Source organism: Geotrypetes seraphini, chromosome 1 (assembly GCF_902459505.1).
Source record: "Geotrypetes seraphini chromosome 1, aGeoSer1.1, whole genome shotgun sequence".
Classification (NCBI taxonomy): Eukaryota; Metazoa; Chordata; class Amphibia; order Gymnophiona; family Dermophiidae; genus Geotrypetes; species Geotrypetes seraphini.
Window position 1 is genome coordinate 408,998,000 of NC_047084.1, and position 25,012 is coordinate 409,023,011.

At 39.3% G+C, this 25,012-nt stretch overlaps 1 protein-coding gene across 5 annotated transcripts in view; it reads left to right on the forward strand.

Moving 5' to 3' along the window:
• SLC44A1 (solute carrier family 44 member 1) overlaps positions 1-24,441 on the forward strand; it is a 269,831-nt gene extending 245,390 nt beyond the window's left edge. For 3 of the 5 annotated variants that reach the window (XM_033918433.1, XM_033918422.1, XM_033918441.1), the window contains exons 14-15: positions 239-475; positions 5,600-7,415. In XM_033918433.1, coding sequence (XP_033774324.1) covers positions 239-475; positions 5,600-5,890 — 528 coding nt within the window. In that variant the 3' untranslated portion in view covers positions 5,891-7,415. Of the gene's footprint in view, positions 1-238; positions 476-5,599; positions 7,417-23,674 lie in introns of those variants that run through there. The other 2 variants (XM_033918450.1, XM_033918413.1) reach the window with 2 other exon arrangements.
• The last annotated feature ends 571 nt before the right edge of the window (positions 24,442-25,012 follow it).

Sequence of the window (25,012 nt, forward strand, 5' to 3'; positions counted from 1 at the left end):
AAATTATAGAATACATGCATTCTATTGCATACCAAAGTATGGACATTTACACAGCAATAAGGTTGGTATGTAGGAGACGGTGTCTTAAATTTACATGTGTTTTCAACCACTTGCGTTAATATTGTGCCAAGGAATATAGGTCTGTATTTATAGAATAAGCCTGAAATAGGCTCCATTACCAGCTCCTTTGTTGTGTGCCCTGTTGTAGGATTACCCTCTTGTTGTCTTTCTGCTTCAGGTCCTGATTGTCTGCAGCACTGGCTTTGTGGGGGTCATGCTGCTGAACTACCAGCGAGATTATACAGTATGGGTACTGCCCCTGATCATAGTCTGCCTCTTTGCTTTCCTGGTTGCTCACTGCTTTCTATCTATCTATGAAATGGTAGTGGATGTCCTCTTCTTGTGTTTTGCTGTTGACACAAAATACAATGATGGCAGCCCTGGAAAAGAATTCTACATGGATAAAATTCTCATGGTAAGTGTTTGGGATGAGGGAAGGCTACATTTTTTTTCTCCCCACTTTAATTTTACTCCTACTCAAGAAACAATGTAGACGTCTGGAAAGAAAATGGAGAAAAACCAACCAAGATCACACGAAAACCGCCTGGAAAAAAATTAACAAACAATACAAACTTCTATTAAAAGAAAAGAGAAAAAAACATTACACCAACCTAATAGGCACGGAAACCCAAGACACCAAAAAACTATTCCAAATATTAAAAGATCTAACTAACACCATACCCTATTTGACCACTAACAATAACTCCTCCCCTTCAACCTCCCTCCTAGCTGAACACTTCAAGAATAAAATTACAAACACCAGAGCTACTCTCATTAGTAACCCAACCCACCTACTCAAAGTCACAATACTCCCCACAGAAAATGAATCTTGTGCTGCAGACAGACCTTGGTCCCAATTCCCTAAGATACATTGGACCGAATTCAACAAACTCTACAATAAGTACAGCCACGCATCATGTGAACTCAACCACTGCCCGCCATATCTCCTGTCATCAGCAAGCACTAAGTTCCGTACCTTACTCCTACACTGGATACAAACCATGCTCACAGATGGCATTTTCCCAAATGACCTCAGCGAAATCATCATCACCCCAATCTTAAAAGACCCAAAAGGACCAACAGACCTCTCATCCAACTACAGACCAATAGCCTCAATACTTCTATATATCAAACTAACAGAAGGATTAGTAGCCAAATTCCTCACCAACTATCTCGAGGACCATAACTTACTCCATCCCACGCAATCCGGCTTCAGAACTAACTTCAGCACAGAGACTAGGCTCCCTTATCGACACAGCAAGACAACACCTCAGCATTGGAAAAAAAATGCTGCTCATACAGTTGGACCTGACGGCGGCATTTGACCTGGTAGACCATAACATCCTACTGCAAATCTTGGACTCAATAGGCATCTCAGATAAAGTATACTCATGGTTTGAAGGTTTCTTAAAATCCAGAACATACAAAGTAAAATCAGACAAAGAAAAATCCAAACCTTGGTCCAACCCCTGCGGCGTTCCACAAGGGTCCCCACTGTCCCCTACTCTCTTCAACCTATATACGGCTTCTCTTGGCGTTTACCTGAACAAACAAGGCCTATCCTCTTATAGCTATGCTGATGACATCATCATCCTCATTCCTTTCGACCAACCAATGCTCTTAATGTCAGACACACTACACAGAACTCTAGTTACAGTTACGACTTGGATGGAAGACCACAAACTGAAACTCAACCGAGACGAAACTAAATTCATCCTCCTAGAAAATAACAAAATCCCAACCATAACCAACTTAGAAATCAACTCTATCAACTACTTACCCCCCAATCAAAGAAGTAAAACGGAAAAAACTATACAACGGACTACTGGCCACTCAGGAAGCGAAGATAGACAACCAAGTCTCCAACCTATTGACAACAACCCCAGACTACAAGATGTTCAGAAAGGAAATAAAAACTATACTCTTCAAGAAATCCCTTAATAAAGCTTAATATCATGATAAAGCTTAACCCCCCTCTTACCATCCCCTCCCTAACCCCAGATCCTACTTTTCCCTCTCTTGGAAACCTTCTCTGATCTAACGTTGTAACCCTTCTTCCATAACTCTTTTTGTAATCCGCTTTGAACCGAAAGGTAATGGCGGAATAGAAATCTGTAATGTAATGTAATTTTTGTTTGGGAGTAGATATCAAATCATTGCAATTCATAGGTACACTTCACCATCCCTTCTATGCTGGTTTAAATGCTTACAGAACCAGACAGATGTCATATACGAGGGCTGTTCAAAAAGTATCAGATCTTTATTCATAAAAAATACTCGTATTCAGATACAACAATCTTATACTAATCTCCTTCAAAGTAGTCCCCGTGGGCTGCCACACACTTCTTCCAACGGTTCTGCCACTATCAGAAGCAGCGCTGGAACGCCTCTTTTGAGATTGCTTGCAACTGGTCTGTCACATTCTGCGTGATGTCTTCTCTTGACTGAAATCTGGTCCCTTTCAGGGGCATTTTCAGTGTGGAGAAAAGCCAGAAGTCACACGGAGCCATGTCAGGAGAGTAGGGAGCCTGAGGAATCACAGGTGTGTGTTTGGCCAGGAAACTCCGTATCAAATGTGAAGAACGGGCAGGTGCATTATCGTGATGGAGCTGCCAATTGCCCGCTGTCCATAGGTCCGGCCGTTTTCATCTCACAACATTATGAAGGTGATGCAGAACCTCTTAGTAGTACCCCTTGGTAATGGTTGTGCCGTGTGGTGCGTACTCATGATGAACCACGCCACTGGAGTCAAAGAAGACAGTCAGTATGACTTTCACATTGCTACGGACCTGCCTTTTTTTGGCCTCAGGGATGTTGAATGCTTCCATTATGATAGCATCAACTTGGTTTCTGGGTCATACCCATAAACCCAGGACTCACTGCCAGTGATCACTGTGCTGAGGAAGTTGGGATCACTGTTCACACTCTTTATAGCATGTCCTGTGTGATCTCCAAGCGGAGTTGCTTCTGTTCGATCGTTAGCAGCTTTGGCATGAACTTCGCTGAAATCCTCAGTCAAAATGGAATGAACGGATCCAACACTGATGCTCTCCTCATCTGCAAGTTCTCTGATTGTGATTCGATGATCCTGCATCACCAGGGTCCTCACTTGGTCAGTGACAATCTCATTTCTGGATGTTGAGGGCCTACCAGAACGTGCTTCACTCTCCACTGATGTATGGCCATCTCTGAAGCGGTTGTACCACTCCTTTATCTGTGTGGTGCCCATTGCTTTGTCCCTGAAGGCCTGTTGAATCTTGCGGATCGTTTCTAATTGGGAATCGCCAAGCTTTACACAAAATTTAATGCAGTAGCGTTGTTCATTTTTTTCTGTCATTTTATCAAAAACTAAATTCCGACGGTGCCCACTTACACTTCCTCACTCATCAACAGTCTGCTGACGACTGACAGTTTCTGTAGGCGGGAAAAAATTCAAACATGCGCATTAGGGTCACTTACATATGTGCACCAAACCACACCTCCCTAGCTTTATTTGTGTACACAAGAAAAATTAAGGTCTGATACTTTTTGAACAGCCCTTGTACCTATGTTCAGATCCAGCAATGAAATTAAAAATATTCTTAAACTTTCAGAAACAGAGGTGGGTAAAATATGGCTATCCTGTTGGAAAACTCTCTGTTAACTATGGTGGTGCATTACCAAATTGATAACTTTCAGTAACTATTGTCATTGAGTTACCTCATGGGCACTGCTAATAGTTGCAGGTGATTTATCCTTGATTCCAGCTCATTATTTAAAACTAACCCAAAATCCAAGTAAATACCAGACAACTGAAATATTTGCTTAGGAGTAGGACTTTTATTTAATTTAGGTATTTATATACCGAAGTTATCTAAGTGGTTTACAATCAGGTATTCAAGCATTTTCCCTATCTGTCTTGGTGGGCTCACAATCTATCTAATGTACCTGTGACAATGGAGGGTTGAGTGACTTGCCCAGGGTCACAAGGAGCACCGTGGGATTTGAACCCACAACCTCAGGGTGCTGAGGCTGTAGCTCTAACCACTAGGCCACTCATTTTGATTTTTCCTTTGCCAGTTTGCTTCTCAGTGATTATTTATGACAGACTTTATATACTTCCATTGACAGATCACTGCAGCTGTTTATAAATTTCAAATTATTACAAAGAGCAAGAAGGCGCAACAGAATTATCAAAAGGGAAGAAACATACTTCCAATAGCAACCAATGAAATACAGAAAGAGGCTGGAGGGAAGAAGATGAGTTTAAAAAACAGAACAACAGATAGAAGCAAGATCCATTGCACCCAAGGACAGCTCTACAGCACGCTAACCACAGTCTTCCCAAAAACTTACATAAGGAAGTATATCTTAAGAACGCCTTACATTTGGGAAATGAAGATTCTATCCATAGATGTCAAAAAACTAAGTTCCAGGGCAAAGGGGTCAGATAATAGAAGGCAGAATGTCGTATGTACTCTACAACAGTAAAACCCAAAATGAAAGAATAATCAAAACGCTACACTCTAAAGAATTCTTTCTGTGTTAGGACTGTGGTTATATTTATATACATCTAAGCAACACCTTTGAAATTATCTGAGAAGGAACATACTCTGAAACTGATGATGAGAAATATAAATGTAATTGTGTGTGTGTGAAAAGAGAGTCCTCAGTTTTCACAACTCATTAAGGGAAAACCCTTGAGCAAGAGTTGTCAGTTTTCATTAACCCAATTGGGTAACATCTTGTGAAACATCTAAAGACATCTATTGTGTAAATTCATGATAAATCAAAAACTGTGTCCTAAATAATAAATGAATATATCTCATAGTCTATATCAATATAAAAGTGCCTTACAAAGCTCTGTGAGGACCAGTATGCACTTATCTATTTTCTTCAACTATCAAAAGGATGGTAATTTTGGACTTAGGCAACTCGGTTTCAGGAACTTGACTGTGCTTATTCAGCTATTGGGGTGCAGCCATTTTTCATCCATACATTGTATTTGCATCAGGATTTAGAATGCTCCAGCACTTGCAAAATGATTCTCAAAACCCTGCCAGTCCTCCGGATGTCTGGTAACCTTAATTTAAAGTATGTTTTCAGCCCATGATTAACTCTTGTCAGCAGGCCTCTAGCTGCACCCTCAGCCCCTTCTAGTTCCTTTCCTACCCTTTTGGTTTGTCCTTCCCCCTCCCAAAATTTAAATGATGTATCCTCTTCCTTATGTATCCATCTTTACCTTTTAGTATGTCCTTTTAATTTGTCTCCCTTTTTAGGTTTATATTATGTTATTACTTTAGAAGCATTTGTACAAATGTTTCATTTTATGTAAACTGCCTAGGTACTTAGGCGGTATATTAAATACAATAAACTTGAAACTTATCATTCACGTCCAGTATCGTCACAAAAGCAAATATCCAGTTCATTAAAAAATTGCTGTATAGGTTCAAAGTACTGTCCATAATCAAAAAGGTTAAAACTATGTACTTATCTTCTCCATATCAGAGTTCTTAAACCAAATTCAAACTTCTAATACATTCATGCTTTAATTTTGCAGGAATTTGTGGAGAACAGTAGAAAAGCATTGAGAGAGTCTAACAGAGGAGGTGGAGCCGAGGGCAGGGAGCTGAAGCCCATGGTAGGTTTCAAGAAGGAGGTGGCCATTCAGCAAGAATTTCATTTTTACTTCTTGCCCCTCACAGTCTTCACTGACTGGGCTTTATCAGATGATGCATTTGCTCTCTGCATCACTCAAGACTTCCTTCTTTTTCTGTCTGTATGCTTGCCGGTTGCCTGGATAGCAGAACTCTTGTCACATCTGAAATCATCTCATGTGTTGGCAAGCTGAAAAGAGCAACATCTTGGTACTTTTAATGACATTGTTTGGTATTACTTTGCTTTATTAGCTATCTGAATTGAGCAAAGCTAGCTCAAGTCTGGTTTCTAATTTTGAAGAGGGTAATTTTATAATGGGTTGCTTGGGTTAATTGAACCTATTTTATAAAAGACAAATTGGCATGTATTTGCTTGGAAACAGGCATAAACAGTGTCTAAATGACATGCATAAATTGTGACTTTCCTGGGCATGCTTACTTATACCATTTAGGAGTGACATAATTTTAGTAAAAATTGTTTTCTGTCATACAATCTATCTTTTTGTAGAAAAAGATTCTTAAATTATCCTCCACATGTAATGGATTATTTTGATTAGTTGGTTGAGAGTTACAGGATCTAGGAAGAAAAATTGCATTATTGGTTTTTTTACAAAATCTAATTGGAACTTTAGATGTGCTTTAGAAGCTTAGATAATGTAGATCCTTTTCAGCTTGCTGAAAAGCTTTTCTTCCATCTGTTTTCATTACATACGTGGATGTGCCAAGGTCATCTTGAATTTACTTTCCTCTCCATTTTTCTTCTCATTGCATTGTCTGATGGTCAAAACAAAAATACATGTGAATACAAAGTATTCTTACTAACATGGTGTTTTCACAACTTTTTTTTAAAGCATTCTGATCATCAGATCTAATATTCTGTTGGTTGGAGTGTTGCGGTTCTTTGAATACAGGGACTGTAATTCTGTAGGCTGAGAAAACATTGCTACCTACCACAAGTATTAAAGCAAGATATAGAGTGAAGATGGAGAGTGAGCAACTCCTTATATTTGATGTATACTTTGTATTATCTCTGCTAAGAGACTCAAAAGGTTTGAGTTTTAAATAATCTTAAGAATAGTTAAAAATACTTTCCATGCTGGATCAGACCAAAGGTCCTCTGAGCCTAGCATTTTGCCTACGATTGCAATTGATGTAAGTCAAAAGTATCCAGTGGGATCCTAAAGAGTAGATCCGTTCTTTGTTCCTCATGCCTAGAGATGAGCAGTAGCCTTCCCAAATCTTCATGGCTCATAATAATTTTGGGTCTTTTTGAACCCAGCTTTGCAAGTTGAGACCAAACTATAGCTTGTTCTGATACTATCATGAAGTTGTTTCACATAGTCACTAAACAACAATTAGAGGACCGTGATGTTTGGCTAATGCTAATCTGCACTGACTTAGAGATGCCACGTTTTGCTTTTCTTCTCATTAGCCTGCATACAAATGCCCCCATGAATCTCTAGTACACTTGGCTCCAATTCCCGTTCCTGCCTCCTCCATCTTTAGATCAGACTAAAAGGTACCATAAGTCCTCACTAGAAACTCTTGTTATTATCACATCATCTGTTAATTTTAAAGGTGAATGAAGAACAGAGTATATTGTTGTGACAGTGTTATTATGCAATGTAGTGTGAGCACATAATCCTTACCTATACCAAATAAACTGGTAGGGCAGTGTCTAATAAATATGCTTTTAAAAGATTCTCATTCCAATTGTTTTGGAGGAAGGAGCACTTAGAATGATTTTTGATGCACTAACCCTCATCCTTTCACTTCTTATTGCTTAACTGATGCTGGCTTTTGGCTCTCATGCACTGCTGCTTCAAATGATGGTTGTATGTCTCTGTTGAGTGTGATGTTTTTATTTGCAGTAAATTCACTGGGGCTTAATGTTCTCAGATGGCAGCAGGTGCAACAAAGCCGCACAGATGGGTCACATGACTTAAGCCTTTGAGATAACTGCTCATGCTCTTTATAACCAATTTTTCTCGTTAACCTCTTCTTATTCACTTTCTAAGTTGTATTTTCATGTTTTCCTCACTGTAGTCAGAGAGAGATGACCCGAAATGGTCAGATACATCCTTGAGTAAGACAGTTCTTGGTCACTTCAGTGCCTCAGTCTGAAAATAGAATTAGAAACAGGGACACATTTTGCTGCCTTCACCAGAGTTTGAATAAAAGCAGTCAAATGCTGAGCCTTGAGTGGAGACTTTGGCGTATCATTGTTCCTTATTGTTGCACAATTACGAAGGCTTAGAAATGGTGGAAATGCCCCATGCTTCAAAGTAGTTATGCATAGAGGCCCATCTAGCTTTCCATTTGAGGTCCTGGCAGCACCAGTCTCCCAAGGACCATCCAGGTTTCAGGCAGTTCCTCTGCATAGCTCTTGTGAATACTTGGTCTGCTGCAAAAAGCCCAGTCCTGTATTACACAGCAGTCTGAATGGAGATAGCCAAGATAATCAGTGCCTCAGGGGTGCTGATTTCATTTATTGTATATTTAAACTAGCTATTCCACCTGGCTTTCAGTGATCACAGTGTTTTACAATATCCTTGCAGCTGTTAGAAAGGAATGCCGTTAAAAACAGGATAGCCTAAAATAAATATACAGAGAATGTATCCAACATAAGATAAAATTATAGCCCAAACATCTTTCATCTCAGCGAAAACTGTCAAATAAGGGAAGGGGTTTGGGACTTTTATACTGCCTTTTTGTAGTTATACAACCACACTCAAAGCAGTTTACATAAAGGTACTTCAAGCATTTTCCCTATCTGTCTCGGTGGGCTCACAATCTATCTAATGTACCTGGGCAGTAGAGGATTAAGTAATTTGCCCAGGATCACAAGGAGCAGTACGTGGTTTGAACCTACAACCTCAGGGTGCTGAGGAGGTACACTAGTGGCCAAAATTGTGGAAACACTTTGAGTTATTTTGAGATCGCAGAACTTTATTCAACTGTTGCTCCAGTTACTTATTTAATCCTGCAACTTATAATGTTTATAAACATCATTTGATTGTTTATAAACATTAATGGTAATATTAATGTAGTAATTTTTTTTGTGTGGTTAGGAATAACATTTAGTGATTTGAGTGTTTCTTTTGATATGTAAATTGTTTAGATTTTGAGCGCTTATACCGTGTTTCCCCAAAAATAAGCCCTAGCATAATTTTTAAAGATGCTCCTAATAAAATCCCTACCCCAAAAATAAGGCCTAATTAAGATTCCCCCCCCCCCCACAATGTCACCGAATCTATCCCTGACACTAGTGCTGCCTGATTTGCATAAAAAATCAGACTTGTGAATTCAGCGACTCCCACCCTGGTGAGATCTGACATACCTCTGCTCCGAGGCCTTCTGAAGCAGCAGTGGCAGCACTCCTAATGGGCTGCAAAATTTTGAAATGCATATATTTCCCTGGTAAAATGGGATGTACACATAAGTCCATCCATTCCATGCCTAGAGGATTCGCCCCTGAAATGCGTAAAAAATAAAACAGCAGAGAAAACAGTTCACCAATGGCCAAAAAGAACAACTGAGGAACCAGTTGTTAGAAGATCAAAAGCCATTAATAAATTCAAGTCTTTGAGTCACCTTACTTAAATTTATTAATGACTTTCTTTTGATCTTTTAACAATTGGTTCCTCAGTTGTCCTCTTTGGCCATTGGTGAACTGTCTTCACTGCTTTTACTTTTTTGTTCTTCTGTTTTGTTTTGTTTTTTGGGGGGAGGGGGTTTACATGCTTTAGGTAAGAACATAAGAATTGCCGCTGTTGGGTCAGACCAGTGGTCCATCGTGCCCAGCAGTCTGCTCACACAGCAGTCCTTGGTCAAAGACCAGCGCCCTAACAGACTAGCCCTACCTGTGTACGTTCTGGTTCAGCAGGAACTTGTCTAACTTTGTCTTGAATCTCTGGAGGGTGTTTTCCCCCACGACAGACTCCAAAAGAGCGTTCCAGTTTTCTACCACTCTCTGAGTGAAGAAGAACTTCCTTACATTCGTACGGAATCTATCTCCTTTCAATTTTAGAGAGTTCCCTCTAGTTCTCCCTACCTTGGAGAGGGTGAACAACCTGTTCTTATCTACCAAGTCTATTCCCTTCAGTACCTTGAATGTTTCGATCATGTCCCCTCTCAATCTCCTCTGTTCGAGGGAGAAAAGGCCCAGTTTCTCTAATCTTTCACTGTACGGCAACTCCTCCAGCCCCTTAACCATCTTAGTTGCTCTTCTCTGGACCCTTTCGAGTAGTACCGTGTCCTTGTTCATGTACGGCGACCAGTGCTATACGCAGTACTTCAGGCGAGGGAGCACCATGGCCCGGTACAGCGGCATGATAACCTTCTCCGATCTGTTCGTGATCTCCTTCTTTATCATTCCTAGCATTCTGTTCACCCTTTTTGCCGCCGCTGCACATTGCATGGACGGCTTCATCGATTTGTCGATCATAACTCCCAAGTCTCTTTCCTGGGAGGTCTCTCCAAGTGCCGCCCCGGACATCCTGTATTCGTGTATGAGATTTTTGTTACCTACATGCATCACTTTACACTTATCCACGTTGAACCTCATCTGCCATGTTGATGCCCATTCCTCGAGCCTGATTATGTCACGTTGAAGATCTTCACAGTCCCCCTGTGTCTTCACTACTCTGAATAACTTTGTATCGTCCGCAAATGTAATCACCTCACTCGTCGTACCAATGTCTAGATCATTTATAAAGATGTTGAAGAGCACGGGTCCAAGCACCGAGCCCTGTGGCACCCCACTGGTGACGCTCTTCCAGTCCGAGTATTGTCCATTTACCTCCACTCTCTGTTTCCTATGATCCAGCCAGTTTTTAATCCACGTGAGTATTTCATCCTCGATTCCATGGCTTGCTAGTAGTCATTCATGCGGAACCTTGTCAAACGCCTTCTGAAAATCCAGATATACAAGGTTGACCGGGTCACCCTTGTCTATCTGTCTGTTTACTCCCTCAAAGAAGTGCAGCAAGTTCGTCAAACACGATCTGCCTTTGCTAAAAACCGTGCTGACTGGTCCTCATCAGCCCATGTCCATCAAGGTGATCAATGATGCAGTCCTTTTTCAGCGACTCTACCATCTTTCTTGGTACCGAAGTCAGACTCACCTGTCTGTCGTTTCCCAGATCTCCCTTCGAACCTTTCTTGAAGATCGGTGTAACATTTTCCATCTTCCAGTCTTCCAGGTTTGCACGTGTAAGTCAGGTTTGTTTGTTTTTTTAAATCACTACTTACATGTGTACCCATTTATTTGTGTAAAAAGGATGGAGTTTTTTATACTTGCAAATGCTGCCTAACCCTCTCACATAGCTTCCATAATGTGTGTCTAAGCATCTCTTGCATTTAACTGGTTTCAGCTCTCTTCAGAATCTGGCGATCAAATCTTTTATCAGAAGATATAAGAAGTACAAAATTTTTTTTTTTTTAAGTTCAATCAGTTTTATTAAATTTTGTAAACAGTACAGAACATAAAAGGTGAAACATGAAACATAACATAAAATAAAAGCCACAGATCTTGTATTTCAGTGAAACAATCAGCGAGATATGTATAGATAATGAAATCCAAATAGATAAATAATTAAATAACTATAACTATATCGTGCAGGCAAGGTTCAACAGGGTCATGAGACTTATTAATTATAAGAAAATCCAAAAGATCATGTCCCAATTTAGTACAATCAGAAACACATTGGGCTATTACGATACACAGTATGCTAAGACAGGTGACCATACTTTGTTATAAGAGTGAAAAGAATTAGTCTTGTCAGCGGCTATTGATTCATATTTAGAAAAGAGACAAACAGTATTCCACCAAGTGTTGCAATGTAACAATGAAAAGTCTTTCCAATTAGATAGTATGGTTTGGACTGCTATAAGAGTTAAACATTTAAGCAATCTAGCTTCATATTTATCTAGGCGAGTGTTCTGTAAGGCATTAGCCCCATATATAACTATAGCGATAGAAATGGCCTCATCAATATGTAATATTTGACTAACAGTATTCCAGACATCTGACCAAAATGACTGAAGGTGAGCACAATGGTAAATCATGTGGTCCAAAGTTCCTACTGCGTCCATACATGACCAACATTTGTTTGAAGCAGGTGGCCCAATTTTGGACAATTTGAGTGGTGTCCAGTAAGCTCTGTGATATAGGAACAGTACAGTGTGCCAAATGGCAGATGATTTTAAGGCTCTGAATGATGTTAGCCAAATTTCTTCCCAATCATGTTGTTCCACAGGAACCAAAATATCATGAGCCCAAATATCATACAACACTACAGGAGGCTTGAACTTGTGTTTGTGTAATAGTTTATACCAGGCCGATGCTTGGCCAGCAGTATTGTCAATAAGGGCAGCCCACTCCACAATAGTAGGTGCAACAGACAACAATTTCGTTTTCTTGAGATATGCAGTTAGACAATGTTTCATTTGAAGCCATTCATAATAGTGAACAGGTTCTAAATTAAAAGACCTAGATAAAGTACCATAATCAATACATTTGAGATCAGACAATAACTGATCAAGGAACCAAATGCCCTTCTTGCGCCATGACTTCCATTCAATATAACGACCTTGAATCTGTACTTCAGGATTCCGCCATATAGGCGAGCTGGTGGTACTGTTCCATTTTATAGGAGCTATGTTATCTATCTCTCGGAGAGCTGTTATTGTGGAAGAGAGGATAACGTTGTTACAAATCCTGCGCGTTCCTTGAGCAAAAGGTAATAATCTGAAATTTTCTTCGGGCAGCAAGGTGCGTTCCAATTTTAACCAAGCAGGTGCATTCGAGACTGTGATATTATGGATCCATTGAGACCCTTGTCTACATAGAAATGCCACATGATATTCGTAGAGACTAGGAAAATTAACACCTCCGTTTTCCTTGGTACATTTCAACTTCCGTAGGGCGATGCGAGGCGTTTTATCATTCCACAAATATTTAACCAAAGCAGATTCAAATTTTTTATAAGCAGACAAAGGAAATAAAAATGGTAACATAGACAATATGTATGTGATCTTTGGCGCCAATATCATCTTAATAGAGTCCAAACGTCCCCACCAGGACAATTTCAATGGTGACCATCTGGTGGTGGTTTTGTTGATGATGTCTGTAATATAAGAGATATTGAAATCACGAGTCTCATCTAATGAGGCACCAAAATAAATCCCTAAGTATTTCAATTTAGTAGGGGCATATTTGAGGCCCATTGATTTTATATCTTCACCACACGGTAGTCCAGAGAGCGGCATGACTTCAGATTTAGTCGGATTAAGTTTATATCCAGATACTGATGAGTATACATCTATTGTTTTTAGGACAGCCGGTATGGAATCTAAAAGTGTGTAGATCTGTATATCGTCTGCATATGCTGTCAATTTGAAACTTAAGTCAGCTAGCTGAAAACCATTGATGTTAGTGTTGGTTCGAATATCAATTAACAATGGTTCCAGAGCTAGATTAAACAGAAGTGGTGACAAAGGAAAACCTTGTCTAGTTCCTCTTGATGGTTGAAATGAGTCAGACAGAACATTGTTGATGCGGAGTCTAGTTGTCGGATGGGAGTATAAAACTCTAATCATTCGAAGAAAAGAATCCTTAAAGCCGAACCAGGTCAAAGCTTGAAATAGAAAAGACCATTCCACCCGATCGAAAGCTTTTTCCGCGTCCAGGCCAATGGTGACATAGGATGAAGGCAGATCAGATGTTAGTGAGATAATATGAGAAAATAGGCGAGAGTTGTCACTGGCGAGGCGTCCTTTCATAAATCCATTTTGATCTGAATGAATTAGTTTAGTTAGAACAAGCTGTAGTCTGGTCGCCAATAATTTCGCATAAAGTTTGGCATCAATATTTATCAATGACAAGGGTCTGTAATTCGAAACATACAAAGGGTCTTTGTCCGGTTTCGGTAAGACAATTATCAGGGCTTCGGTAAAAGAGCCCTCCGCCAGCCCTTGATCAATGAGATGGTTCAAATATTCCAGTAAAAATGGTAATAATGTGTCCTGGAAGGCTAAATAGAACTCCACTGGTAATCCATCTGGTCCTGGAGCTTTGTGTTTAGCCATATTTTTCAAAGTCTCCTTAAGATGATCCAGTTCTATAGGAGCAGTCAATAGTTCATTGTCTGATTCATCCAGTTTGGGCCCATCAAGACGTAATAGATATTTTTCTATTAATGAAGTGTTAGGATTATCAGACTTGTATAAGTCATTATAGAAACAGTGGAACTGTTGGCAAATTTCCTTATCAGTAGTTACAATCTCATCATTAATCGTTTTTATGGCTGGTATGGATGTTTTTTCCATTTTCAATTTCAGGTATTGTGCCAGTTGATGACCAGCCTTATTGGAAGTAGCATAATAGTGCGAGGCTTGGATAAGAACCTCCGATGCAGCTGCGGTGCTCAGTTGTAAATTATATTCATATCGTAGTTTATTCAGCTCAGTTTGAATAGCAATGTCATTAGGGACCGCTATGTGGGCTGATTCCAAGGACGAAATACGGGATTCCAAACCATGCATTTTTCTTTTATGTTCGGATTTTCTCCTAGCAGAATAAGAGATAATTATTCCCCTAATATATGATTTAAATGCATCCCACGTGGTCTGCCAAGAAGTCTCTTCCACTTTGTTAGTGGTAAAATAATCAGTGATATGAGTAGAGATGTGGTCTGTAAAAGAGGTATCCTGTAGGAGCGATGAATTAAACCTCCAAATACCAGGAGTTGACGGAGGAATGAGGTCCTTCAAAGTGAGCGTTATAGATGAGTGATCCGATACTGTTAACGGCTGTATATCTGTGGAGTCTACTTTATGCAATAAAGTATAGCTAAGTAAAAAGAAATCGATCCTTGAGTAGGATGCATGTGGTGGTGAAAAGAAGGTATAAGCTTCCTCTGTTTGATGTTGTAATCTCCAAGGATCTATTAATTTTAGTTGATATAAAAGATCCTGCAGACAATGCCAAGCTCTGGACTTCTTATAAGTAGTCTTAGATTTCCTGTCTTTCTCCGGGTTCAAGATCAAATTGAAATCTCCTCCTACTATCACAGGGTGGGAAGCTGTCGTGTTGATGTCATCAGCCAAAGATTCAAAATATACTGGACAGTCCTGATTAGGAGCATAGATGTTATAAGTGTTGATAGTATGATTACCAACTTTTAGTGTGACACGAAGCCATCTGCCCTCCGTGTCATGTGACGAGGAAATAATACTGACATCTGCTTGTTTTCTAATCAAAGTAATAACTCCATTTTTCCTTCCTGCAGAGGGAGAAAATAGAGGGGAATACGCCCATTTTGGTGCCACCTTTAAAGCTTCAGTGCCAACCAGATGAGTTTCTTGGTAAAATATTATATCAGGACTATATTGCTCAGTGTAGCGTAGCAGTTTTAGCCTTTTCACTGGATTGTTGAATCCTTTCACATTTAGGGAAAAACATGTTAATGACATGGAGACATGACCTTAAAAATACAAAGTGATATAGCATGTATTAGGAAAAGTACTGAGGACATAATAATCCTGTAATTGAAAATGTTTAGTTTAAAACATAATGACCATGAGTACCCTGCACAAACAGAAAGCAACAATATCTGTAATAGTATATTAAACTGCATCAAACAGTGGCAAAACTCTATGGGTCAGAAAGCTGACAAGGAAGTAAAGCCTGAAACACAGACTCCACAAGAGCAATTAAGAGAGAATAATGACTGCAATGTCATAATATGAAAAACAAGAAAAACATGAAAAACAGCAGGACATCTATGTTACATATGGCATAGATATAAAGTGAAATCAGAAAAATATACAGCACAGCAAATGCATAATAATTAGGTTTTATCTATTGCAGTAGGTTTCACAGACTCAATGAAATCAGCAAGCTCAGCAGGATTAATGTAATCTTTAGTAGTGTTATTGAAAGTAACTCTCATACGTGCCGGATACAGCATACCAAACTTGGCACCCATGTTTTTAAGCTGAGGTACAAAATTAATACATCTGTGCCATTGGACCGTGAACTTAAAGCTCTAGGCCTTAAGAAGCACAATTTTCAGAACCCTTTGCTTTCTTTTCATATAGCTAACTATCAGATCTGGGATTCTGAAAAATATTTCTAATTTCTCACTTAAGTGAAACTAGAAGAATTTTAAGTTCTTTGCAGCTAGAAGAAAGGCATATGAGATGCATCAAGATCCTCTGCCATGACCATTAATATTCACAAAGTAGCATGGCTATGGGTGTAAAGCTTTAGAGAGATGTACAAAAGAGGCTTGTTGACATATCATGCCTAGGTGACAATATGGAGAAATTGGAGGAGGTTGAGGACTTCATTTAAATTCTACTAGACTATACTTCAGACCACTTCCAGCTTGCTGTCTTTACTTTAGAAGTTCAGCGGAATCAACCTTTTTGCTCACTGAAGAGCTTAAGATTTGAGGAATTACAAGTGTAAGTAGCAGGTCTTAAACCTTTTACCATTATCCACTCAAAACCTATGTATATTAGTTTTTTGACCAAGTCTAAAAGAAATGGTCATTTTTCAGTCTGTGTGATTAAAAAGCTTCCTATTTAGGAAAGAATAAGGTTTATGTGCTAGGCATCTCTTTGTAACCTAAGGCAGCTGGGCTCTCTAGATGGTCAGATATGTTTTCCTTCAGGAAAAATTTTCAAATGGTCTTCCAAGAAAGCATTCAGGCACATTCTCCATCAGTGCCAGTTGAGTTTATAATTTTGCCTCTTTGTGAGTCTGTTAGGTTAAATCTGTTCAGCATAAGAGAGAATATGGATTTTACTTCAGCTACTTTCTGGTTTCCAAGAAGGCAGGAAAATAGACATAACCTAGATCCTGATGGACATGAATACATACTTGAAAAATGAAAAGTTTTTAAATGATTTTCTTAGGTATAGTTTCTTGTTGGTAAATCAAGATCTTAAAGAAACTTACATCCTCAGAGGGATATGTTTTGTGTTTTGATTTGTCTTAATTTTGTGGTAGGAACACATCTCAATATGCCATTTAATTTCTAGTCAATCATCTCTTCTTTGACTATTCATTGAATGATTGGTTGCTGAGAGTAAACGCATTTCCCTGCCTGGAAAATTGGCTAGTCAAGAGCATGCCTAAAGTAGGGATAAACATACTTGTTCTCTGTCAACTGCCTTAAATCTCATCTGGATCAATCATCTGAAATGGTGTCGATAGGGTTCTGTTAAACATGGTATGTGCCAAGCACTGACTCCACAAGAGTTCCCAGTTCAGCTTATAAAATGTTTATGGTTATTTTTATTTGATATACTATACTGCCTTTCCTCAACAGATATCAAACTGGTTTACAATATACCGAATAATAATCAGATACTCTTTTTCCCTATCCTGTCAGTTTGTCTCCAGTTTTGTCAAATTTGTTTTTTAACCTCGTTAGTAGTATCTTCTATGATTTTGTTTTACATTGTAATTTTATTATATTGTACATCGCTTCGAATTTAGAAGAAGCGATTCATCAAAAACATATTAAACTTGAAACTTGAACAATCTAACTATGATACCTGGGGCAATGGAGGGTTAAGTGACTTGCCCAGGGACACAAGGAGTGGTGCTGGGATGAAACACACAACCTCAGGGTGCTGAGACAGCAGCTCTAACAGCTAGGCCACAAATCAATATATAGGAATGAGCATATATATTGGGAAGAAACAATAGGAAAGGAAATTTACAAGAGGGGGTTTAATAAAAACTCCAGAAGAAGAGAAATAGTAAGTTAAAACTACATATAGTTAAAGTTAAATGAAAGAACAAACAAAAGATGGGGAGGGAAGTGAATAGAAGATGACTGGACATAATGGTGAATAGGATATACTTGCAGTGAAGGGTGACAAAATGAGCAAGAGTTGGAGTTATTATAAAATGGAAGAAAATGCTTTAGTGAAAATAGGGGCCTTGAAGTGTTTTAAATTTTTGAAATGAGAGTTCAATACATAGGTATTCAGAGGGAAGGTGAAATAACCGAGAATGAGGTTCTGGCAAGATGTGAGTTGACCTGGAGAATTGAGGGCAGTACAAGGAGCTGCTGTTGAGAAGAACATAGTGTGAGGAGAGTACATATTCAGAATACTGAGCTTCAGGGTTTCAGCAGTTCATGCAACTACCAAGGCATATTCTTGCATGAGTCAAGTCCATTGGATTAGAGTCTCCATGAACCCTAGACACTTGGTCAGAATTTTACTTGGATCATAGAGGAGCTAAAAATTTGGTTATCTTTTTTTCCTAGACTAATTTTAGCAAGGCATTCTGTTTTTAAATTCCTAAACATTACTATGGTGTCCCTATGGATGTGTTCAACCTGGGCTGGGGAGCACATATGTAGAAGATACATATCTTCCAGGACCACAAGCTTCTCCATAAGATAAGATTTGACATTTGGAGAAGACTGTATTGAAATATTTCAAAGCCTTCAGAAATTGGGTAGCTAAAAATAGTTCTAGTATAACAAAAAAAAAAAAAAAAACCAAAACCTATATTTTGGCGATCCATTTGGGGTCAAATCAATAGAATACTGGAAGTTCTAGTGGCATTGACATATGATACAGTGCTGTTTGGCACGTTATTGAGAGCCAAGAGTCCAATGACTTCATGTAATAATAGACTACTTTTCATCTTGACAGGAGTCGCCATACAGCTCATTTGGAAAAATTGGGACAGGTTAAACTATAGTTTTTGGTGGGAATCCTTTTACCAAACTTATAAATTTGAACGTATGAGTGCAATATAATTGGGACATTATAAGAAATTCAAGGAGGTTTGGGACCCATTGACAAAATTTTGTAAAGATTGATTATTAGTTTTAGCACTTTGAGAGGGGGGAAGGGATATGTGTTATCCAATTTTGTTTGTCTTGAACATTTGTATTACTCTTGTCTTCATACTGTATGAAAGGGTGGGTGGGGGGAAAGGGATATATGTTTATTATATCATTTGATGGAATTAAGTGCTGTTTATTTTATACATTGTTTGATAATATGTTGCACTTGATGTTGGTTTTTAAAATGAATAAAGATATGGGGGAAAAAAAGAGAGATGTTGAACAGAGTAGAGTTGTTTGAGTTTGTAGAAGCAAGCTCTAATAGTATTGGAAATTTGAGACTGAAAGCATATGGTGTCATCTATGATGGTACCGAGAATTTTAGTGAATAGTTTGAAAGCAATTGGTGTTTTAGCTAGAAAAACAGGGGATGCCAGAATAGGTGGGTGAGTGCCTATATCTAAGCCTTGAGATTTGCCGGGGTTTAATATAAACATTCTTAAGCAGGTACTAGCCAAGGTGAATCTGAACCATTGTGAAGAGGAAGTTGCCAGTCTTCTACTCCAGATCAGAAAACAGGCTAGCATTAGATGCTGTCTTCCTTCTTTAGAGGATAGTTCTGCTATAGCTATAAACTCCTATTGCTGGTAAAATTCAAAAGGGGAAGAGCATTCATGATCTTTAAAGTGCCATATTTGGCCAACAGAGATGGTGGTTCCCCAAATTATTGGAACACATTACATTACATTACATTACATTAGTGATTTCTATTCCGCTTGTGCCTTGCGGTTCTAACCCATCAGTCTTTGTTCTCCAAGCCTAATAACTCAAAATTAAGATGCCTCACTTCATCTCAACCTCTAGTGTCTTGCTGTCGCAGATGGAAAGGAGATTTCCTTCACAAAAACATGTTTGCACTTACTGGTTGGTATATGTTTCTGCTCTTGTCTTTCCATTTCTTATTTGAAGATGTATCTTAGATTTTCTATTCCACCTTTATCTATTCAGTTCAAGGTTGGATTACATTACAAGAGGTTGGGTCAGTTACCCAGGAATTTACAATGGACAGTTTGATACGGACATTCAATAGGGTTGCTAATACAGGTAGATCAGTACAACTATTAATACAGTTAGGTCATAGTTTCAAATACATAGTTACAATTGCAGGTAGGTCATTGTTGGCTCTTTGTTTTGTCCCAGGAGTTGCATTAGACAGGAATAGTCTTTTACAGTTCCCATTTCAGTTTCAGATCTTTTTATTATTACTCTGTTTCTAATCAGAAATCTTCAAAAATGAATAACATTCTTCTGTGTTTAATGTTTTTCTTAGCACCCAGAACTATCTTACTACTGTGGCGATATTCTTTGCCACCTAATGTCATGCAGTAGCTGAATTGAGTGTGTGTCACCATGGTTATGGAATGTCATAAGGCAAACTGGACTCATTCTCTGTGTTGGAGAGCATTCTAGAGGATGTGTGTCATCGCAGTTCAAACTGGTTCCCATCCTAGCTCATAGTTAGATACTAAATTGTTGTTCTGGCTATACATAAGAAGTGCCTCCGCTGGGTCAGACCAGAGGTCCATCATGCCCAGCAGTCTGGTCACGCGACGGCCCATCAGGTCCAGGATCTGTATAGTAATCCTCTATTTATACCCTTCTATCCCCTTTTCCTTCAGGAAATTATCTAATCCCTTCTTGAACCCCAATACCATACTCTGTCCTATCACACCCTCTGGAAACGCAATCCAGGCATCCACCACCCTTTGGGTGAAGAAGAACTTCCTAGCATTGGTTCTGAATCTGTCCCCTCTTAATTTTTCCAAATGCCCTCTCATTCTTGTAGTTTTCGAAAGTTTGTCACCTCTAAGTCTCCATTTTTCTAGGGAAAAGAGCCCCAATTTCTCCAATCCTTTCAGCATATGAAATGTTTTCCATACCTTTTATCAATCATGTCGCTCTTTTCTGAACCCTCTCGAGTATCGCCATATCCTTAAGGTACGGCGACCAATATTGGACGCAGTACTCCAGGTTCGGGTGCACCATCGCCCAATACAACGACAGGATAACTTCTTTTGTTCTGGTTGTAATACCTTTCTTGATAATACCTAGCATTCTATTCGCCTTCTTAGAGGCCGCTGCGCACTGTGCCAACGGCTTCATTGTCTTGTCCGCTATTATCCCTAAGTCCTTTTCTTGGGTACTTTCACCCATAACCAGCCCTCTCATCGTATAGCTGTACTTCGGGTTTCTGTTTCCTACATGCAAGACTTTGCATTTCTCTACATTAAACTTCATCTGCCATCTCATCGCCCACTCTCCTAGTTTGTTCAGGTCCATTTGTAAATCTTCACAGTCCTCTTTAGTCCTAACTCCACTAAATAGTTTGGTGTCGTCTGTGAATTTTATTACTTCGCACTTCGTCCCTATTTCTAGATCATTTATAAATACATTGAACAGTAGCGGTCCGAGTACCGACCCCTGCAGAACACCACTCATGACCCTCCTCCAGTCCGAGTAGTGGCCTTTCACTCCTACCCTTTGCTTTCTACTCGCCAACCAATTTTTGATCCATCTGTGTACGTCTCCTTCCACCCCATGGTTCTTCAGTTTCCGTAGTAGGCATTCGTGAGGTACCTTGTCAAAGGCTTTTTGGAAATCTTAATATACGATGTCTATGGGGTCCCCTTTGTCCATCCGTTTGTTAATTCCTTCGAAGAAGTGCAATAAGTTAGTTAGGCACGATCTTCCCTTGCAGAAGCCATGTTGGCTTGTTTTCATCATATTATTCCTTTCTAGATGCTCATCGATGCTGTCTTATCGGCGCTTTCGCCATCTTCCCCGGAACCGAGGTCAGACTTACCAGTCTGTAGTTTCACGGGTCACCTCTTGATCCTTTTTTAAAGATGGGCGTAACATTAGCTATCTTCCAATCCTCCGGGATCACGTCTGTTTTCAGGGATAGATTGCAGACCCGCTGTAGTAGTTCCGCTATTTCCTCCTTTAGTTCTTTCAATACACTAGGGTGGATTTCGTCCGGGCCCAGAGATTTATCAGTTTTTAATCTATCTATCTGCTTGTGTAGGTCTTCAAGGCTTACCTCCATGGATGTTAATTTTTCTGCTTGATCTCCTATGAAGATTTTTTCAGGTTCCAGCACGTTGGTTGTGTCCTCTTTTGTAAATACTGACGAAAAGAACATGTTTAGTCTATCCGCCACTTCTTTTTCCTCCTTCACCACTCCTTTCCTATTTCCGTCATCCAGCGGTCCCACCTCCTCCCTTGCCAGCTGCTTCTCTTTTAACGTATCTGAAGAACGGTTTGAAATTTCGTGCTTCCCTGGCTAGCCTCTCTTCATATTCTCTTTTTGCTCTTCTAACCACGAGGTGACATTCCTTTTGATGCTTCCTGTGTTCTTTCCAGTTCTCCCCGGTTTTGTCCTTTTTCCACTTCCGGAATGAATTTTTCTTATATCCTATCGCTTTCTTCACTTCTTTAGTTATCCATGCCGGGTCTTTTGTTCGGCTCTTTTTGCATCCTTTTCTAAATCTGGGGATATACAGATTTTGCGCCTCGTTCACTGTGTCCTTGAATAAAGACCAGGCTTGCTCTACAGTATGCGATTTCTTTGAGCTGTTCCTAAGTTTCTTCCTTATCATTACTCTCATCGCTTCGTAGTTTCCTTTCTTGAAGTTAACAGTTGTTGCTGTGGTTCTCTTTCCCTTTGATATTCCTACTTCGACTTTTAACTTGATCATATTGTGATCGCTGTTTCCCAACGGTCCCACTACTTCCACTTCCTTTGCAGGACCTCTTAGCCCATTTAGGATTAGATCCAGAGTGGCATTTCCTCTTGTCAGTTCTCTGACAAGCTGCTCCATGAAGCAGTCCTGTATAGCCTCCAGGAATCCGGTCTCCCTAGCGCATTGTGAGTTTCCAAGACTCTAGTCTATCCCGGGATAGTTGAAGTCTCCCATAACAATCGTGTTACCGCTTTTGCATTCTCGGTTCATCTCAGTTTTCATTTCTTCATCGTTTGCTTCGGTTTACCCAGGTGGACGATAGTACAGGCCCATCTTTATCTTGGACCCTTTCCCTTTATCTTGGACCCTTAACCCATAGTGATTCCAATTTGTTGGTCGTCGCTGCTGTGTCCACTCTGGTCGAGTGCATGTTTTCCTTTATGTATAGGGCTATTCCTCCTCCTTTCTGACCTGACCTGTCTTCGCGATAGAGTTTGTACCCCAGCAGTGCTATGTCCCATTTGTTTACTTCATTTCACCATGTTTCAGAGACCCCAATGATGTTCACTCTTGAATACAAGTTTCAATGTTTGTTTCAGACTTGGACAAGAATTCATCAAGTCTGGAGTGGACCTGCTTTTAGGTTTAGGGAAGTGGGGGTGGAGGGATAAGAAACTAAAAAAACTTGTTAAGCAGTTCCACAGGTTCTGTAAAGATTATAATCTTTCTGTATCAGCTTTGGTTTGGAAGCATACTTGTTTCTTAATAAAGAAAACTATGAAAAAATGTAATTGAAGAACATCTATTAAAGATTAGAAGCTTTGCTTTTCTAATTCTTATGGTTTGAGGGGAAAAAAACAATGAATAATAGTTTGCTAGGAAGACATTTACTTCAGAAATCTTGGTAGAGAGATGTTTTATTTTACTAGATGCTTTAAAAAGCTTGTTTCTGATTTGTTGACAGAATTTCTCAACTGATGGTTAACCTTAGGAATGCTGCTGCATGATGGTACATTGGAAAGGTTGACACATAGATTATGAAAATTGTAGTTACCCTTAAAACAGATGACATTTTATCAAAGATATTACCGTATATATTATCATAACTCTAATAATGCACTTCATATAATATCTTGCCTTTTGTGAGCCCTATTTGTAAGGGCATACAGTCCACATAAAACCATTTACTTGGGGCAATATTCATCACAAAATATACCCAAGGTCATAGCATTCCCATTAATGAATCTCTAAGTAATCCTCATATTGATAAAGCATAGCAGGAACTGAGTCAGTCACAAGGATTTTGCTGAATTCTGCTCTAGAAAAGTTTTCTGAGTTCCAACATGTTTTTGTTTGTGGAAACTCCATTGATGGTTTGTCTAAGCCATTCTTGTATGACTTTCTTTTCTAGGCTCCTGGAACAAGTTCAGCTTGAATGTAACCAGCCAATATGGAACTTACTGACATTCCAAATCAAACAAAACACAGCCAAAATCCCAGCCAGGGTTTTCCTATTTGTTTTCATTTTTGTTGAATATCTACTATTCTCATACGGGTGGCTACAAGCAACATTACCACAATTACATTGATTTGAATAGGCATTCAGCTGATAAAAATTTGGAAAGATGCTTGTCATGGATTTTAAAGAACAGATGGGATTCTTGACTGAAACAGTGAAAACAGCCTCATTCTCTCCCACAGTGAGGCCAAGAACTCTTTCAGTGAATGACTTTAAAACAAAAATTGTTCTGAATTCTTTACTGAACACTAAGCAACTTGTAAGTGATTTATTTTTGACACAGATTAATCATGGTTTTCATCGATCTCTCCAAATCGTAGTCAGTTCTGACATTACCTATAGAAAGCTTCCAGATCAAATTGATGATTGCATTGTTCTTTGAAACACCAATAGAATCCAATTATGATACCTTAAAGGCCCAATTAAAACTTCTTGGTCTGGTACCTGTTTCTCATGTAAAAGTAGAAAAAAATGTTACATCTCCCCTTATACTGAGTCTATAAACCTTCCTCTGCCAATCTCAATGAGCTTGAATTGGGCTCTGGACTATGGGCTCCTTTTACAAAGGTGCATTAGGGCTTTAACGCGTGGAATAGCACGTGCTGAATTGCCGCGCACGCTAGACCTTAACGCCAGCATTGAGCTGGCGTTAGTTCTAGAAGCGTAGCGTGGGTTTAGCGCACGCTAAAATCCTGTGTGCACTAAAAACGCTAGCTCACCTTAGTAAAAGGAACCCTATGTGTTCTTGAGTAATCAGAATTGTTTTTTTAAATTAAGTAAAAAACACTCCTCAGGTACTTAAGCATTGAAAGAGTCCTGAAATTTGTGTAAAACAGCAAATAAAGAATAGGGAAAAAAAAAGGTCACCACCTTCTTCCATACACATTTGTTTCTTTATGTGTTGGAGCTCCTGCAAATTAGAGCAGAAGTCACTGAAGTGACTACTGGGATGTTGCAGTCAGTTACAGACAATATTTAAGTTCTGCTTCCATTTGAATAACTGCATAATTTGCAGAGAATGAAAATCTGTCCAGCTTTGAATAAGTCCTTTGCTTTTTGTCATTATAATTCAGTCGTTCATTACTTTCTGAAGGGGGCCTACAGAGTCGCAACTGTTTTGTGTCAGATATGGTTATTAAGAATTCTGTCTTGGATCTAGAGAAAATGGAAAATAATTGTTTCTTTTAGCAATAGAACCTGAGTGCTTGGGGGGTGGATTCATCAAAGGGA